General features: G+C 34.9%; 3 protein-coding genes across 4 annotated transcripts; 1 reads left to right on the top strand and 2 right to left on the bottom strand.

Annotated features, from left to right (window-relative positions):
- Positions 1 to 1,633: 1,633 nt before the first annotated feature.
- LOC133681105 (mitogen-activated protein kinase kinase 10) lies at positions 1,634 to 3,001 on the top strand. The gene has a single exon (XM_062104209.1). It carries the CDS (start codon positions 1,677 to 1,679, stop codon positions 2,673 to 2,675), a length of 999 nt encoding a protein of 332 aa, XP_061960193.1. The 5' UTR covers positions 1,634 to 1,676; the 3' UTR covers positions 2,676 to 3,001.
- Positions 3,002 to 3,993: 992 nt separating this feature from the next.
- Positions 3,994 to 7,173, bottom strand: LOC133699201 (protein SAMBA). Of its 2 annotated transcripts, XM_062122367.1 has the most exons (4): positions 6,851 to 7,173; positions 5,657 to 5,767; positions 4,443 to 4,552; positions 3,994 to 4,282 (listed from the first exon to the last, which is right to left on the bottom strand). In XM_062122367.1, the coding sequence occupies exons 1-3, from the start codon at positions 6,999 to 7,001 to the stop codon at positions 4,491 to 4,493; spliced, it is 324 nt and encodes a 107-aa protein (XP_061978351.1). In that variant the 5' UTR covers positions 7,002 to 7,173; the 3' UTR covers positions 3,994 to 4,282; positions 4,443 to 4,490. The 2 variants fall into 2 exon arrangements, with proteins under 2 accessions (XP_061978351.1, XP_061978343.1); XM_062122359.1 differs by lacking the exon at positions 3,994 to 4,282 and having other exon boundaries at positions 4,397 to 4,552; positions 6,851 to 7,172.
- Positions 7,174 to 10,860: 3,687 nt separating this feature from the next.
- LOC133681158 (syntaxin-22-like) lies at positions 10,861 to 15,175 on the bottom strand. Its single transcript, XM_062104310.1, has 7 exons — positions 14,715 to 15,175; positions 13,236 to 13,329; positions 12,882 to 13,021; positions 12,652 to 12,726; positions 11,897 to 12,054; positions 11,703 to 11,803; positions 10,861 to 11,243 (listed from the first exon to the last, which is right to left on the bottom strand). Exons 1-7 carry the CDS (start codon positions 14,903 to 14,905, stop codon positions 11,178 to 11,180), a joined length of 825 nt encoding a protein of 274 aa, XP_061960294.1. The 5' UTR covers positions 14,906 to 15,175; the 3' UTR covers positions 10,861 to 11,177.
- Between the last annotated feature and the right edge of the window lie 1,662 nt (positions 15,176 to 16,837).

Raw genomic sequence — 16,837 nt, forward strand, 5'->3', positions numbered from 1 at the left:
AGAGGTGTTGGTCTGGGGCATTTTAGAGAAATCTTGATGAGGGTGTATACTGGTCGGCAACATCTAAAAGTAGGAGGGAATGGCATGACTGCTGTCAGAACTCGGATCGAAGCAATAATTCAATTCGGTGCACTCTTCGATGGGATTTTAGTGCAACTCCTGGAATAGGGCGCTGATTGTTAAAAACAGATTGTGGGGTGTTTCGACTCTCTGAAAGGCAGTAAGCTGATTATTGGTGAGAGTTTGGTAAATCCGCGCAATCGAGAAGGTTGACCAGTCCTCACTTGTTTGGAACTGAAGTTGTTTTTTTATAGCAACGGGGAAGATCGATGAGATAATTGTCTTCTGTAACATGATCCAAGTATACATTTGCACAGGCTGCTTTTGGTTAAGGATGAAAGGTTAATTGTTGAGCAGAATACCAATTTAATTGTTCTTGTATTTATGGAGGAGGAAGGCAAGGTGAGGATATATATATAAACCAACTCGAAGCCAATCTGGATAATTTTCATGTACTGGAGGTTTGGATTGCCTTGGAAAACGTAACGGGTCACCTTCTGTTCATGTGGTGATATTATTACTCAGTGGCACTGCTCTTTTCCCGTTGCCTGGTCAAAGTGGGATCTGGTCTTTGGTTTGGTACGTTGCATGATAAAGTAAATTGTTTGCGGTTTTGGTAGGTCTAATTTGATGAAGAGTCCTCGGTATCCTATTCCTGTTCGAGTTTATACTTATCAAGAACTAAAATCATCACTGGCCTTTGTTGATCTATAGTGCGTGGCGTTGCATCACTGACATTGGTCTAATCTTGGACCTAAAGTGTACTCTGCTTGTAGTATCATGGCCAAGAATAAAGATGCCCGTGGCGAAAATATATAGAGCTTAACATAGCATAGGCACAACGAACCCAACCAGAACACGTGTTTCTTCTACTGTATTTGAGGATAATCGGACGCTGCATGGCCTTACCTTTACTTCGAACTCCGAGGATCCCCATGGCTGATGATCATGTGGCATCCTGCCGTGCCGGCACAATCCCTTATTTTAGGAGTTGTTGATCTCGTTTTAAATCAGAACAGCATTTATTTAATATTGATCAATGGAATAAAATCTGTTCTTTTTATATATATTTATTTTTATGTTAGAAAATTTATACATTTCCATGACACATGGGCTGCACCTTGCCTTCCTTCCTTGCTTTCTTTCTAAATCTTTGGACGTAATTGCAACCCCGTACGTACGTAAACCATGGATGATGAGTGTGTTTATATATATATATATATATATATATATATATATATATATATATATATATATATATATATATAATTTATAGTCACAAGTTTCACGATAACTACGAAAATGGGTGATTAGTTGCTTCAGTGTAAAAATTGACAGTTAAAGAAAGAACAGATGGCAGTGTAGGAAGAAACTCGACGCAAGTACCTCGCCAGAGATTAGCGGTGACGTCACAGAAAAAACCTCACCTGTCCGTGAATGTTGGGATTGCTACAGCCACTTGTTATCCCCCTGAAGCCAAGCATGCACGTGTGTGCCCCCAAAAGCTCTCCAGTCGCATGTGTATATAACGGCTAGGCTAAGGTTTTGCCTTACCTATCCACAATGTTGCTTAGTATCTGAGCATAGAGAAGAGAGAAGAAGCAAGAGGTGTGAAAATGACTGTGGTGAGAGAGAGAAGGCACCAACAACCACTAAGGCTATCCCTACCACCACCCATACCTGCAGCTGACTTCCGGAATCAGATCCATTCGCCATCATTATCATTGACCATTAGTCCAGATTCTCCAAGCATAGAGAAGCTCTCAGACCTAGAAAAACTGGCGGTTCTTGGCCATGGCAATAGTGGCACGGTCTATAAAGTACGGCACAAACGCAGCTCCTCCATATTTGCATTGAAAACCCTCCGTTTCGACCGAAACTCCACCATAATTCGCCAACAAGCAGGAAGGGAGGCAGAGATCCTTAGACGCGTGGATTCACCTTACGTTGTCCAGTGCCATGCGGTTTTTGATAGTGAGAATGACTTGTACTTTGCAATGGAGCACATGGAAAGAGGATCACTGCATGATGTTCTGCTTGTACACAGAATATTGCCTGAGGATGTTATATCTGGTGTGGCACGGTGCATTCTGAATGGGTTACAGTATCTCCATGAGAAGCAGATAGTACATGGGGACATAAAACCCTCAAATCTACTGATAAATGCTGAAGGAGTGGTTAAGATTGCAGATTTTGGAGTGAGTAGGGTAGTGGTGGGAAAACATGATTCATATGAGACTTATATGGGAACATGTGCTTACATGAGTCCTGAGAGAATTGATCCTGAGAGATGGGATGGAAATGGAGATCACGGATTCGCAGGAGATGTTTGGTCGCTTGGGGTGGTAGTTTTGGAGTGCCTAGTGGGTCATTATCCATTGATTGGTTGCGGAGAGAAACTAGACTGGGCAGCATTGGTGTGTGCTATATGCTTTGGGGAGGGATTGCAAATGCCAAAGAGTGCATCCAGCAGGATTCAAAGCTTTGTTAGGAGGTGTCTAGAGAAGGACTGGAAGAAGAGAGGGACTGTGGGTGAGCTTCTTGATCATCCTTTTGTGACCCAGATCAGTTTTGAATCTAGACATGGGGTAGGTGATTTTGTTTTGCGTGATTGAGATTCATTTTTCCTTTTCTGTTCTCTCCATATCTTATGTTATTTCAGTACCTTTTGGTCTGGATATAAGCTGTGAAAGAATTTCGTTTTGATAACAAAATGGAAAACCTTCGAGCCAATGGCAGTGATGATGTGAACCAGGAGGAAATGCGTGCGTGCTATGAAGAAGATGCTGGTTTTGCACAGGAGCTGTTTTCTAAATATGGAGTTTCAGATTTATTTGACATTGATAGATATATAAACGATAAAAGGTTTTCCAAAGGATTTTTCTTTCACAAAATTAATAATAAAGCTGAGACTACTAACAGACTACCTATCTTCTGTCAAGTTCTACCAGTTCATCTGTTTAGATTTTCTCTGCTCTTTTTGCAAGAGTAAGAAAATTCTCGGGTCATCCCATGGTCCCCAAGGATTCTTTTCAGGGATTAATTAAGTTAAATGTCCAAACTATCCATGTAATTATTTAGATTAGGGTCCAATTTCCTTAAAATAAAAAATTTTACAGGCTAGTAGTAATTTGTGTGCCTGAGAAAAAGTAGATAGGAGTAATGCTCGTGTCTAAAATGCCACCAAATTTATTTATTTTTAATTAATATAAATATTAAGTCAGTTTATTTATGTACATCTCAATTAATTTTACAGGATTAAAAATTAATGATAAAAAAATACCACCAAATTTAATCACACTAGTGATTGCATAATTTATATCGATACTGATTAAGAGTTATCATTTGGAATTGGAAGGGTTTGAGAGACTCTAAATGACTCCTAATGATTCTTGAAGAGCTCCAGCAGTAATTTCAATTCATGAGATGAGACCACCAACTTGGGTCTCGGCTTGGTGAGGGGATCTTGTTTTGTTTCGAGTCTTTTGACCAACTAGCTCTCTGCTTGCACCGTAGGGAACGTATACTTGAGTTACTTTTAGGAAATCTTAATCTTGTTTGATATTGCGGAATAATTATATTTTTAATTTTTTTTTATATTTTTATATTTTTAAATTGTTTTAATATATTGATGCATTTCAAAATAAAACCAAAAACCTCTGCTACATTTTCATACACCATCAACCACGTTATTAAAAACAAGAAACATGATTATTTCTTTATCTTTGATTTTTAAGTATATGCTGACTCAATTTCAATCCCTGTTCAAAATCACGAGCTGCAAGATTTGAAGCTTCACGTAACAAAATCTGCTTGTTCAACTCTTTTTTCTCCCGACGGCTGAGGCAGTGGAAATTTTGAGTTATTGCCTTCGAGTTTGTTACATTATGTTTCTTGAATTGTTTATTTGGACCATGTTATGGTACATATTCGTCTTCTGAAAACCCTTTTCCACCTCAACTCCAAGGTTTATGTTTTAGAAGCATCATAGAGTTGGTTGCAAGATTGGTTCAACCAAGAAAAACAACTTCAGAGCGAAAGGCCTAAAATTTACAGTCAAAGGGAACAAGACTGTTGATGTGCTCTAAGCTAAATCAGGTGTATGGCCCCGTCACTGCGGACAAAGCAAAGAAATTCCTAGCAGGCCAACAGGACTGTCATGGCATTGGTTCTTTTCGTCTTGGAATTGATCAACTTATAATTGTTTCTCTCTTCTCAAATCCTGTTGCAATTTAGTGCATTGGTTTGTTAGTGATGAACTTATTTGTAGTGTGGGCAACAGATTTATTTGGAAGCATTTCAGAACACAGACCAACAACACATGAATCGCCAAGTCTAGAATAAAATAACAGATATTTGCCATCAAATTAATAGAAATATACCAACAGTCAATTGATGCAAAAGATGCAGGCTGTCTGAAGAATTACAAATCATTTCGGCAAGGCCAAGTTCTTTTTCTTTGTTATTTCCAACTTCTTGCTTAGAAATCCACCTGCATGATCCATAAAAAAAGACAAATAGCGAATCCTTAAATAACAATGAACAAAGACTAAAATTAAGAAGGTTTCAATGTAGAAATCACAGGGAGTTCAACCTGCTGTTCACAAACAAAGCGGGATTCAAAGGCCTGTACCAGGCCTAAGACTCATGGTTTACTTTCATGTACATGTTTCAATAGGATCCCACGGAAAATAATAAGAAAACAAAACACAAAGTAACAAGGATAGTTATATGGAGAGATACTGATGCAGATCAGATACTCCTCAATATCTGTTCCATAATTTTCTAACACGTTTAAGAAATGAATTACAGCTCCAGAAGTAGGTTCAATATTTCTTTTATGCTCCTGGGCAAATGTCAAAGCACTTGGCTGGCAACGATATAAGGGATAGCCAGGAGAATATAAGTGGCAGTAACAACAAAGGCTGGTTTTTTATCCAGCATCCATCGTGTATAAATGATCCCCTTTTGTTTTGATAAAAAAAATTGGGGAATCGGCTACTGTGATTTAATAATTTAATCTTACCAAAAGTTTACAGACACACCCACAAACAATTTATCTGTGTATTGTTGTCCAGAAGCAAGAAGATGCCCTGTTGGCCAACCAGTCACAAAGACAAAGTATGATATTTGCGTTTGTCTACAAATCATAGGAGCTACATTTGGAGCTTTTTGACAAACTCTTTCTCCCTCATGACTATTATTTTCCTTTTCTATCTAAAGTTTAATTGGGAGATAAAGGCATTAAAATCCATTTTACGCATCATGAGCTTTTCTGATAATGGGATGTGAAAATCCAACACATAACCCATTGCTACCATTATCCCACCTATTAAAGTTATCTGCCAATCTTTCAAGCATGTTTTAGATGAACCCTAGAAAGATGGCAGTGGCATGTGACCAGAGATCCACCACAATGAAGCAGCTGGTATCACTGGCACTTGCAAAATTCCACTGAAGTGATGCTGTTCTAAAATAAAGACACTGCTGGCAAATAAATCACTGAAGGCCAGTGTTATCAATGGCTCAAATTTACCCAGCACAGGTTGGAGAAAGAGTATGAAAGTAAAGGTAACTGGTGGGTTGAAAGACTAACCTGGTCTTGATATAAGGTTAATACGAGAACGAGGCCCTTCAAACTTCCAGTTATCTTCATCCAAGGATTTAACCTCCTTGTTAAGTGCAGCCATCAGATCAGTTTTTAGTGCTGCAACAGAAGAACAAGACTTCTATGAACAATAAAAACTCCACTCAGTTGCTATCAGCTTATAGTGATTAAAATTGTTGGTGTTTCACTAATTGGATTTGGGGCCTTCCGGTTTTCTTTCAGAGGTCACTTCTAGAGACATAACAGAGCCTTCCTGTTTTCTTTCAAAGAGACAGAACAGAGGAAAGCATTAAAGTTCCGAAATATATTTCTTTCTTGTCTTGTTTTATAACCAAAATGGGTGAAGTAAGAACAAAGGAGAAAAGGTAAGCCCTTGAATTTCATATATCCAAGTAAGATAAAACTTGAGAGGGCGACTAACAACTAAAGTATCTATAGAAACGAGGAAAATTAACAGACAGGCTAATTAAAATGGATCGATTCAGCTGGATGAAAGAACTCAAATTAAAGATACAAACTTTGTCTTTTGACGGTAAATAAATTATATCCTCCACTAGACCAATACTAATGGAATCGCTTGGCTTAGTCCTATTTTTTAAAAGATAAAAAATCAAGATGCGAGCGTAAACTTATTCTGTCAATGAGTTCGATTTGTTCCTTAAAAAGTAAATACATATATAAGAGCCAACATTTCATGATGAGCAGCATACACTTAAGAATTCTTTGCCCCGCATAGATTCATTCCCCTTATTTTCTTAGTAACACGACAACGAGTTCATGAATAAGCCCAAAATCTCCGTACCATGTATATTAAACCCTAGAGAAAAGAAAGAGAAAATCCATGAATTATGCAGATGAGGACCCATATAAGACTGGTTCTGATTGCTAGAATCAAATAATCACAAAAATAGCTACATGTCCATAACCCAACACAGGGAATGCAGAAATATTAATGCCGCGATAAAAAAGCAATGAATTTCCATAAGAATAACCCAGAACCCACACAAATTATTCAGCTTTTAAATAGCCCAGATGGACAAAAAAAAAAATCTTCCCTGCAAAAATGCCTAAGCCCACGACCAAAAAATTCGAAATTCGCGTGGATCATGCAATATTATAACACCCCAGATGGACAAATTTCATATTTCAAGATTGAAATTGAAGAGGGAGAACAAAACAAACCAAGCATCGCCTCATCTTTGCGGTCTTGGATGGAAATTAAATCAGAAGGGAAATGAAAATCATCCAAAGCAGCATTGCTAACACTTCCTCCTCCACCTCCAATAATTGCTGTTGTTGATACTGATGAATTTGTTGGTGATGTACTGTTCATTCTCTTTTCTCTGTGTTTTCTTTGCTAAAAAGATGGTCACTTTACTGAGCGGGAAAGATTTAGGAGCGGAGGGAGGAGAGGTGTGAAGAAAGTAGAAGCAGTGAACTTTATTACACATTATTCATTATACATTGTACATTATTTTATTCAGAAAAGCAATTAGATTAGGCCTTTTTTCGTGTTCATTAGACTACAAAATAGGATTTGATTTTATCAATTTTAGAAAATTAAAACAACAAGAACTAACATTAACCCAGCCAAATAAATGTAGCCCTCCTTTGACTTTGGTGTGGAAAATTACAGTTGAACCCTAAAGTTTTAATTTTTCCCTTTTTGCTCCTTTTCTTCGTGTTTTATTTTTTAATATCAAACTTTATTTATTTTATATTTTAATCTCTAAATTTTGAAAAAAGGCGAAGAGTTGCCAACAAAATAAAAAAGAAGGTAGAAAATTTAGTTAGCCATAGAAAGAGATATCCTAGTGTTATTGGGTTTCTCTTTACAAAGGGGTATTATTAAAGTGTTTTTTAAACTTTCATCTTGCAAAAAGCATGTGTGCTAGACAATAAAAAATTATGTATTTTCTTACTTAATGGTATATTGAGCTTATAAATTGATTTATTATGATTCTTAGGGTTTTTATTATATATTTTTAGATAAAAAAATAGATTTTTGAGTCCAGAACAAATACAGCCCAACAAATTGAATTAATAAATAACTCGTCTGTTTGTTTTCTTTAAAAAAATTATATGTCCTTATATATATATATATATATATATACATAAACAAGAAGATTTGGCGTGGTGTCCCAGTATTTTAGGTCCAGACACTTGACTTCTTCAATTCTCTTTACATCTTTAACTCATATGCTTTATAAATAAAGTATTTAACATGATATTTAAACTATTATTTAATTTTAGCATAGTTTAAAAATATTTTTATGGGTTCTTATTAAAATGTTAAATTTGTCTTGATTATTATATATTTCATATGAAAAAAAAAGATTAAAAAAATTCATGAATATTGAATGAAAGTAATTTTGCTGTTTATGTTACATTATTTTTAACATTATTTTATCATATTAATTGAGTTTTTTTTCCTTCAATCAAAACAAAATATTAAGATGTTACTTTAATATTCTTTTATTAAAACCTGCTTTGATACAATGATGGTGTTTTTTTTTAATCTACCTAACAAAATAAAAGAAAAGGAATTTAAAAATTCTACGAGTAAAAATAAAAGAAAAAGAAACATGACTTCATTAAAAATAAAATAAAATAAAATAAAAAGATGTATTAATAAGGTAATGAAGTTTATATTAAAAAGTATATTTTTAATACTTATTTGAGATGAATAAAATTTTTAATAAACCCTTTTTTTAAGAGTCCCTAATTTTCATTCAAAATACATACTCATTGTTCTTAAAAATATTAAGGGTTTTTTACGGTTATATCATCAATTTTTTTATAAATAATTATATATTAACTTGATATGCAAAACTTTTAAAACAATTTTTTTGTTAATATTGAATGAAAATAAAATATATATCTTCTCAATCTTTTTACTGTACTTAAATCTTTAAATGATTTTCTTGAATTTATTTTTCTAGTGTTTCTCAAATGATCAATTCTTAAATTTTTTAACTCCACTTAGTTTTTTCTTGAGACACGATGCTTTTAAAAAATTAAAAAAAAAAGAAATACAAGAATGGGAAAGTTACTTTTTTTAATTTAAAATCTTCTATTTTTTAATTTAAAATTAGTCACGGTACTCAGAGCAACTAAACTAGTTTATTCGAAACGAGAAGGTAACAGACTTCAGTTGTTTATGGGCTTTGTTGTGGCTTAAAAGAGGCTTGAGACAGGACAAAAAAAAATCCCATCTCAGACTACAAATATTTCGTTGAAAAACTGATTGATACAGTATTTCATTGCATGCTCGATATCCAGTAAGTGAAAGGAAATAGTGAAATGTTGAAGAGAGTAGAAAATTGCTGTCTCTCTCTCTCTATCTTGCAGCCCCTCGATGACAGTGGCTATTCAAAAGTGGGATTTGGTGAGCCTGATTTATTCCTGAGCTGCAGCATGGAAGGAAATGGGGAGAATGGGAGCTGCTTACTTATGCCTACCAATGACATGGTGGGACCTAGAACCGCGGATGTTGTGTGCAGAATACCTTCTGGAATAAGGGCGCCTAAACTAGTATCTGCTGTCACTTTTCTTGCAGCCTCTCTTTTAATTGTTCTCGCGTCCATCTTTTATTCTGATAGTAAACTGTGCAACAATTTGAAATAATCGTAGTTTTGTTGTAAATTCTTGCCATGATAGCATTTTCTGGAAAGATTTGTGGAGCAATTTTCCTTTCTCATGGTGCTATGACATCTGCATGCGATTCTGTTGTAACTCGGCATCATCATCCATTTTTATTTCTGCCAATTTTTTATCTGCTTTTTCATAATTCACTTCAACATTCGAAGTAATGGTGGCACTTAAAGATGCCTCAAATAACTGCAAAAAAACACCCCAGCACAGGAATAGGATTAATTCGGTCATGCATTGTTAGTTGATATATACCAGCAACTAAGAGATATCCAGGTTTTCAATCGGCAGGACCTTTAGCGCCTGCTGCAAAACTAATGCAAACTCGTTTCAGATGAAGCTCGCCAATGTTTCCGTCTTTTTCCATCGTTTTCTCGAGGACACGGGCCTTCACCCTGACAGGTCAGGGAAGACCCCCAAGAACAACTAGCAACCGTTGCCTTATCTTGCTCCCTAAGGCAGGTCTTTCTTATGATTCAAGTTCAAAAGGAGGTAATATCATTGTCAATCTCTACCTTCTAGCCTGGCCCGGTGGTTTTGGCTTGGCTCATTTGTACGCATCGCTCAAGGTTGCTTAACTAGCCTTCTTCTCCATTATTTTTTTTATCCTTTTTTTTCTGAAGTTGACAAGCGCAACCCTTCCAGCTGAAATAGAATAGACAAGCTTCGAGAGGACTCCTTTGTCCATTGAGAGGACAACAAATGATATGCGAGAATTATCGCCAAGAATCACTTCTTCTTGAACTTTCTGAGGCCACTTGACGTTTCAATAACGCACCATGTCATCATCAAACTCGGACCTCTTCCATGCCAGTTCATTTCAAAGACCTCTTCCATGACAACGGATCCAACAAGTTGACATTGCATAAATTCTGATAACATTTTCTATAAAACCAAAATTTCTAGCAACACCGTCAGTTTAAAAAACAATTAATAAGATGACGGTGACTACAGAAAATCCGAGAACTACAAGCATTAAACAATTTTCACCTCAGACAATTTATGGACCAATGAACATCTCCAAGAGCAGGGTTTTTTAAAATAAAAAAATGATAGAGCTTGGCAAAAGTTTTAGGGGAGAGATTAACTTGAACAAAAATCAATCCAACACTGTTTATTGTTGTTTAGTTAAAACTAAAATGCATGTTTTATGTAAATTAATTAACTAGAACAAAAATCAATCCAATATTTTATGAAAATTTAATGGCCAAAAAATAAAATTCAAGATTTAATGGTAAAAAAAGAAGAATATAATATTGCAGGAAAAAAAATGAAAGAAGAAAAGAAAAAAAAACACACCTATACTCTATTTTCAACGCATTGAATCTTTAATCTTATTTCTTAACCATTGAATTTTATAAAATTTTAAAGACTTTTACACATCTTAATTAATTTAAATGAAGCACGGATTTTGAAACATCAACTATTCTATTTTCCCAAAACCTTTTGTCAAACCGTGTTAGAATGATAACCCTATTGTCAAAATAAGCAAGCTAGTGAAGATGCATGTGAAGAATTACGGGAAGATAATTCGAGAATGATTAAAAACAAAAGAATAAATGTTTAGTTTATTAATATTTCTATAAAACCTGAAACAATTACACAAACTGTCACACACCCTTGTAAACCCAAGGCAGCAGAACATAGAAACAAACAGACACTCCACCCAGACAGAATGGCCTAAAATGATCATGTGCAGACATCATACGATATACACCACCTCTGACTAGCAGTGGGACACTCCAGTCAGTCGCCATGTCTTGTAAAAGAACAAAAAGGAATTAGCATAGAGAATAGTATCTTGTTGCCAAGCAGCTCTTGAAATAGTTCCAAGGATTGTATCAAGAAAACTTTTGGATTATGCAGCAAGTACTACGATCACAATGAGAATCACAATCCCGAATATCACCATGAGCAAGCAGGCCTGCATTCAAGATGCGGGGGTTAATTGTTAATATAATTACATTAAATTGAGGGGAATCCACATCTAGAATGAAAATCCCCAACTTGAAGCAAGGGCAATATACCATTTATTTCATCAAAATTTGATGGAATATTTTGCATAAAACAAACAGCTCATATTCTTAAATTATGAAAAAGAAAATGCATTTATCAACTTGAAAATGTAGATGACATTTAGATAGCAAACCTCTTCTGGATTAGCAGTGTCCAATCAATTAAACAAGAAACATAAAGAGAAAAGGTCAGTACAAAAAAAAAGAAAAAACAAATAGGGATCCACACAAGGCATGTCAGCACTCTGTAATTTACTTCGGTCACAAAAACAAACAGCACCACCACCACCACCACCACCAGCAACAGTATTGATGATAAATTGATAATAATCAAAATGGGAATAAATAAATGAGGCGCCATAAATTACCAGAGAAGAATTTGATTTTTGAGTCTTTGCAGCTTTCACAAGTTGGGATTTTCCCTGTGCTGTTGCAGCCTGGGAATTTTCAATATGGGAGCCAATATCATCTGTAGCATACCCAGAAAAAGGAAAGTTTAATAATGATAACGAGTCAAAATATATGAAGCAAGTTCTTTGTTCGCAGACAATATATAACTTACCAATCATAGTTCCTTGTTCATGGACAAGGACAGCAAGATCTTTAAAAATCTCATTCACCTCACCAATTTGCTGCTGAATTTCATGTATTCCCTGTTCTCTCTCCTCGATAACAGCCTCATTGAAGGCAATCTCATTGTCCAATAGTAGGACCTCCTGTCTGAATCAAAATTCAATTCAAAGCTCAGAATTCTTTTCTTTCAAGTCAATTAAAAGCCAAGTACACAGCAAGTTAAGCAACATGCTTATTCAATAAAAAGAAAGGGATGATCCTACTTTTAATAGTCTATCCTGGGCTACCTCTGAATTGTAATCAGAGGCAACTCTGGTATACAGTTTTTCTGGAGAGTACATGATAAGGCTGTGAAGTTACAAACTAATTTCTCATCTCAAGGATGAAGCATGGAGGCCACCATTAATCAATCCTATTGCAAACTTCCAGATGACAAGACTTCTATACACATTTCTGTACTAAAAAACCTCTCCATGCACAATATCCCTTCGGTCCTACAGATTTTAGAATCAATGATAAAAATAAAAAGTGTATGCAGCTAAAGGTGACCTGACAGTTTTTGAAAAAACTACAAATGTTTGCTGGTTCTAAAATATAAACTTGTTTAAAAAATACCCCGGCATTTTCAACACCATGAACAAGGAATGGTGATAGAAAAGATACATGGCTTGATAAATTCTCTCAAACTTGGGACAAAAAAAATGAAAAGGTTATTAGTAGCCTATGTTCGTGAGAGTATCTCACCTTCTTGACTCCACAAGGAGAGCACGTTGTTCTGGACTTTTATCTAAACTTACATCTATTTCACTGGCTGTGTAGCTGCACAGAGCACGAACAAACACAAAATGTTAGAAGAATATACAAACATCGCAAATCTATTTCATTTTATCAAAACAAAAGGTTCATTTTAGCAAAGAAAAAACAAGAATCTCAAATCTCACATAATAACTATTAAGGTCTCCTAAAATAATCACCTGGAAGGAAGCACTGCTTGGGGAACAAAAGGAGTATATGCCGTTTCCCTCTCAGCCGCAAGCCGCTGAGCCTTCTGAAATTCTTTCAAAACTGCTTGAAAATCTTTTGCTAATTTAGCATCAGCAATCTTTTTGCTTTGCTGCAATTACAACAAGAAAAAAAAAGGGGAAATCTAAATGTTAACTGTCTAGTACATTAAGGTTGAGAAGCATTTCCGAACAGATGAGAAAGGTGAGCAATTAAGGGGATGGAATTGCAAGGGTTCTATGGGATCTTGAGGAATTTCTGAATCTGAGGGGTCTCTGGAAAATTACTCATTAATATATATGGTAAAGAACAAGAAGCAAACATACACTGACTCCAGCATAATGATCTGTTTCACTAGCTTGTTTAAGTCTGGCTGAAGTATCCTTCACCAATTGCCCAATATGTAGCCTTGTTTTATGCCTGTTGTGCAAGAAAAATCAGTACAACAGCAAATCAAAGTGGAGGTTCATTACACAGGTATTTGGTTGATAGAATTCAATAAAATACAGAAGGGGAGAGACTAGCAGCTAGGCATTGAAAAGATGCTGCCGGTGAGGATTTCAAATTACAACACATTCTGAATTCTGCCATTTTCTTTGAACAATTTATTATTATGGAAGTCTCACATGCACTTTAATGTTCTGAGCAAGAGAGAACAAACCCTACCATTGAAAATTTTAAAAAACAGCCCAAACGAGATTGATACAATTATGTCCTAACTAAAATTTATGGGAAAAGTTCTTACGATATAATGTTGAACATTCTTTTCCAAAGAGTCATGAGAGTAGTCTCAAACATGGCTGCAAAGACATTAATTACTGACAGAGTCCAGGTGTCCAACTCAGGCATACCCTATGTTCTTTCTAAACTCTTAACTATTTTTTTGTTGCTGGAAATTTTGCTTCATCTCTCCTTGGGGCGCAAAGAAGGCCAAATACTGACATATTTAAGAGCTGAAACTTCAATTAGGCTTCAGCGTGATGATTAATGTGCAAAACTAGGCTAGCCAACCAGTAAGAGTCAAGATGGAGGGACCACTTTTTTCAGCATGAGCATACGTTGGTAGATAGTCCCGAACATTTTTAGCAGCAATTATTTATTGGTTGTAGATGGATTCTTGAAAACCAAAAAAGGTTCCACAAAAGTACCAGTATAGAGATTTTTTAGTATTGCTAGCAACTAAGCACAGCCAAGGACATTGCAACAGAGCCATCTGGGCCATTCATGTGAGATACATGCAATTAGCCCAGCACATTCACACACATGCATCTCTCATGCGTGGCCTAGATTGGGCAAACGCAACAACCACGATTGTGCTTGGCATCGTTTCTCAAAACTTTTTGAATAATGCTAGAGATAACAACAATCAAGCAGAATGTTCTTCACCGGGTAATGTAGCAATTTATGATAAGCAATTCCTATACAATACCTTCCACATTACATGGCAATTAGAATGCCAGTAAAATTGTTAGAAAACGAACAAGGTAACTACCTTTCAGCGCAAAAATCGTCTTCTAATATATCATTAGAATCTCAATAGTTTTCTGATTCTATTTATTCTCATAAGTACACCAACAATTTTCTAGCTCCTGGAAAAATGCAACCAGACCTACAATTTCTTCATTTGAACTCCAAAAACGCAATAAAATCACTTCAAGAATACAACCCAGACAGAAAAATTACACATTTCCAAGATCTTAATAATTCAATTATCAATAATGAAGAAAAATCAAACATAACTCTGGATATTTAGTCAAAACGACAAACAAAGAAACTCAAAACGGCAAGGAAAAAAAAAAACTTACAGCTTCTCCCGGAGCTCAGGCGTGTCTTTAGGAGTCCCAAGGGTATTAACAAGACGCTGAAAAGTGGAAACGGCAGTGTTGATCTGGAAGATTCCAGAAGCAACCGCTTGCGTGGCATCTTGTTTGCCGTTGATCAGCTCTCTCCTTGAAGATGCCAAGGGTCGTCCCGCCTCCAGATCTTGAAAGCTCATTATTATTATTATTATATAATTCGATTCAATTTGATCGAAAATCCCTGACCACCCTTTCTCGAAAGATAAAAAGAGGGGTTTTTTTTTATTTTTCGAGAAAGGGAAGAGAAGCGGGTTGTTTGGGTACAGGAACAAGAATCTATTAAGGTTAATGGAAAGATGAGAAGCTTATAGCACGGCGTTTATTGAGAGAGAATTGTTTAGATGATCTTAGAGAGAGAGAAGGGAGAGGAAATGGAATGATGATGTGTGGGACGTTAGTTGCTGTTTTTTTTTTTGGGGTTTCGGGATTTGAATATTCGGTGCAGGCACGTTGATGTGGAATTGTGGACCCCTGAAGGAAAGGGAAGGCACGTGAGAAAAGAGTGTTTGGTAAGAGGAAAACAATTGCTTCGCGTGGGGATGGTGGCGATGTGGACATATGGTTGCGATTTCTTGCTCCTCCGTTTCTTAACGTGGTTTGAAGATGTTTTTAAAATTATTTTTTATTTGTAAAATATTTAATTAATAGTTTTTGTTTTTTTATGATTTTAAGATATTAATACTAAAAATTTTTAAAAAATATCATATAACACATTATTAAATACATACTTAATGTTTTGTTAATTTTAATTGGAGTTTTTAATTAGAGAAAGGATCAATGCCTGACCTTGTGAATTAAAGTGGCGTTCTGGGATGGAGAATGGCTATTGACTACTACTTCATTGAGGATTATTATCGTAGTATTTTGGTCGTGAACAAGGCCTGATCTCTGTTTGTTGTGGTTGCTTTTATACATGTGTGTGTGTAAAGCTAATTTATTTAATTGGTCTAGACTAGATAACATGAGTTCTTAAATTTATTATAAAAAAACATATTTATGACACTTAAATATTTTATTAAAAAAATAATACGGACTCATGATGTAGTGCAATCAACAATAAAATATATATTCTAATAGCAGAAGTTAGGATTTTTAATAATTACAAACAAGTGAGGATGGAAATGATATTCCATCAATGTTCACAAAAAATTTCTTGTAAAAAATATAAACAACAATACCTTTAATTCAAAAGAAATCAATGAAAAAAAATATACAATTTCTTGCCATAGCTGTCGATTAATGTTACAAGAATTAGTAATTAACTAGTTATGTAATTCATGCTCCATTGCGGGTCAGATAATTTTAATTTTTATAAAAAAATTATATTTGCAGGTTCTTTCAATACATTTCTATAATTTAAAAAATCTAAATGCAAATAAAAAAATTTATGTATACATGTAATTAAATAAATTGAAAACTATATGTGTGAATAAATAAATAAGTTATTAACAATACCTACAAATAAAACTTGAAAAATATTTCTTCAACTCATTTTTTTACTCAAAACACCTATAAAATACCGTAGAAATTGTGATAAACATATCTATGGCCTCAAAAAAATCACAACAGGAACCAAAATCAACCCGAATCCAAAAATCAACCCGAGCTCATATTCATTTTTTCACAAACTTGAAAGGTAAAAACACCTAATATAAACCCTCTCATCTAAAGAAACCATTTGACACAAATATCATATGTTATGGTGTCCTAAATTGGCGTCAACGACACTTTTCTCTATTTACCGCTAGAATTCGACAATCTCTCTCTCTTATCTCTCAACTAGAGACTAAAAAATAACAAAAATAAATTTTTGTACCAAAATTGAATTGAAAAAAATATTAAGGTTCTGAAATTATATAATTTGCATGATTTTTAAAGTTCAAGGATCAAACTGCATCTTTTACAAGACTTATGGCATGCCACTCATGTTTGATGTCTTTTCATTTCGATCTCTCTTCTTTCAATCCTGTCTTTTCATGAGAAATCAAAATCAATTAGTCTTCAATTGGGACTAAATCACTAGAAAAAAAAAATTTGAGAACTAAATAAAAAAAATAAAATTTTACACA

Source organism: Populus nigra, chromosome 1, assembly GCF_951802175.1.
Source record: "Populus nigra chromosome 1, ddPopNigr1.1, whole genome shotgun sequence".
NCBI lineage: Eukaryota > Viridiplantae > Streptophyta > Magnoliopsida > Malpighiales > Salicaceae > Populus > Populus nigra.

Bases quoted from the DNA above. Each gene is read 5' to 3' on its own strand.
- LOC133681105 (XM_062104209.1), top strand. From the start codon at position 1,677: ATGACTGTGGTGAGAGAGAGAAGGCACCAACAACCACTAAGGCTATCC.
- LOC133699201 (XM_062122367.1), bottom strand. From the start codon at position 7,001: ATGAACAGTACATCACCAACAAATTCATCAGTATCAACAACAGCAATT. The intron at 5,768-6,850 runs GTTTGTTTTGTT...CTTCTGTTGCAG, and splicing joins CAAAGATGAGGCGATGCTTG to CACTAAAAACTGATCTGATG. The intron at 4,553-5,656 runs GTTAGTCTTTCA...TGGATCATGCAG, and splicing joins TAACCTTATATCAAGACCAG to GTGGATTTCTAAGCAAGAAG.
- LOC133681158 (XM_062104310.1), bottom strand. From the start codon at position 14,905: ATGAGCTTTCAAGATCTGGAGGCGGGACGACCCTTGGCATCTTCAAGG. The intron at 13,330-14,714 runs GTAAGTTTTTTT...CTTGCACAACAG, and splicing joins CCTGAGCTCCGGGAGAAGCT to GCATAAAACAAGGCTACATA. The intron at 11,804-11,896 runs GTAAGTTATATA...GGTATGCTACAG, and splicing joins TGAACAAGGAACTATGATTG to ATGATATTGGCTCCCATATT.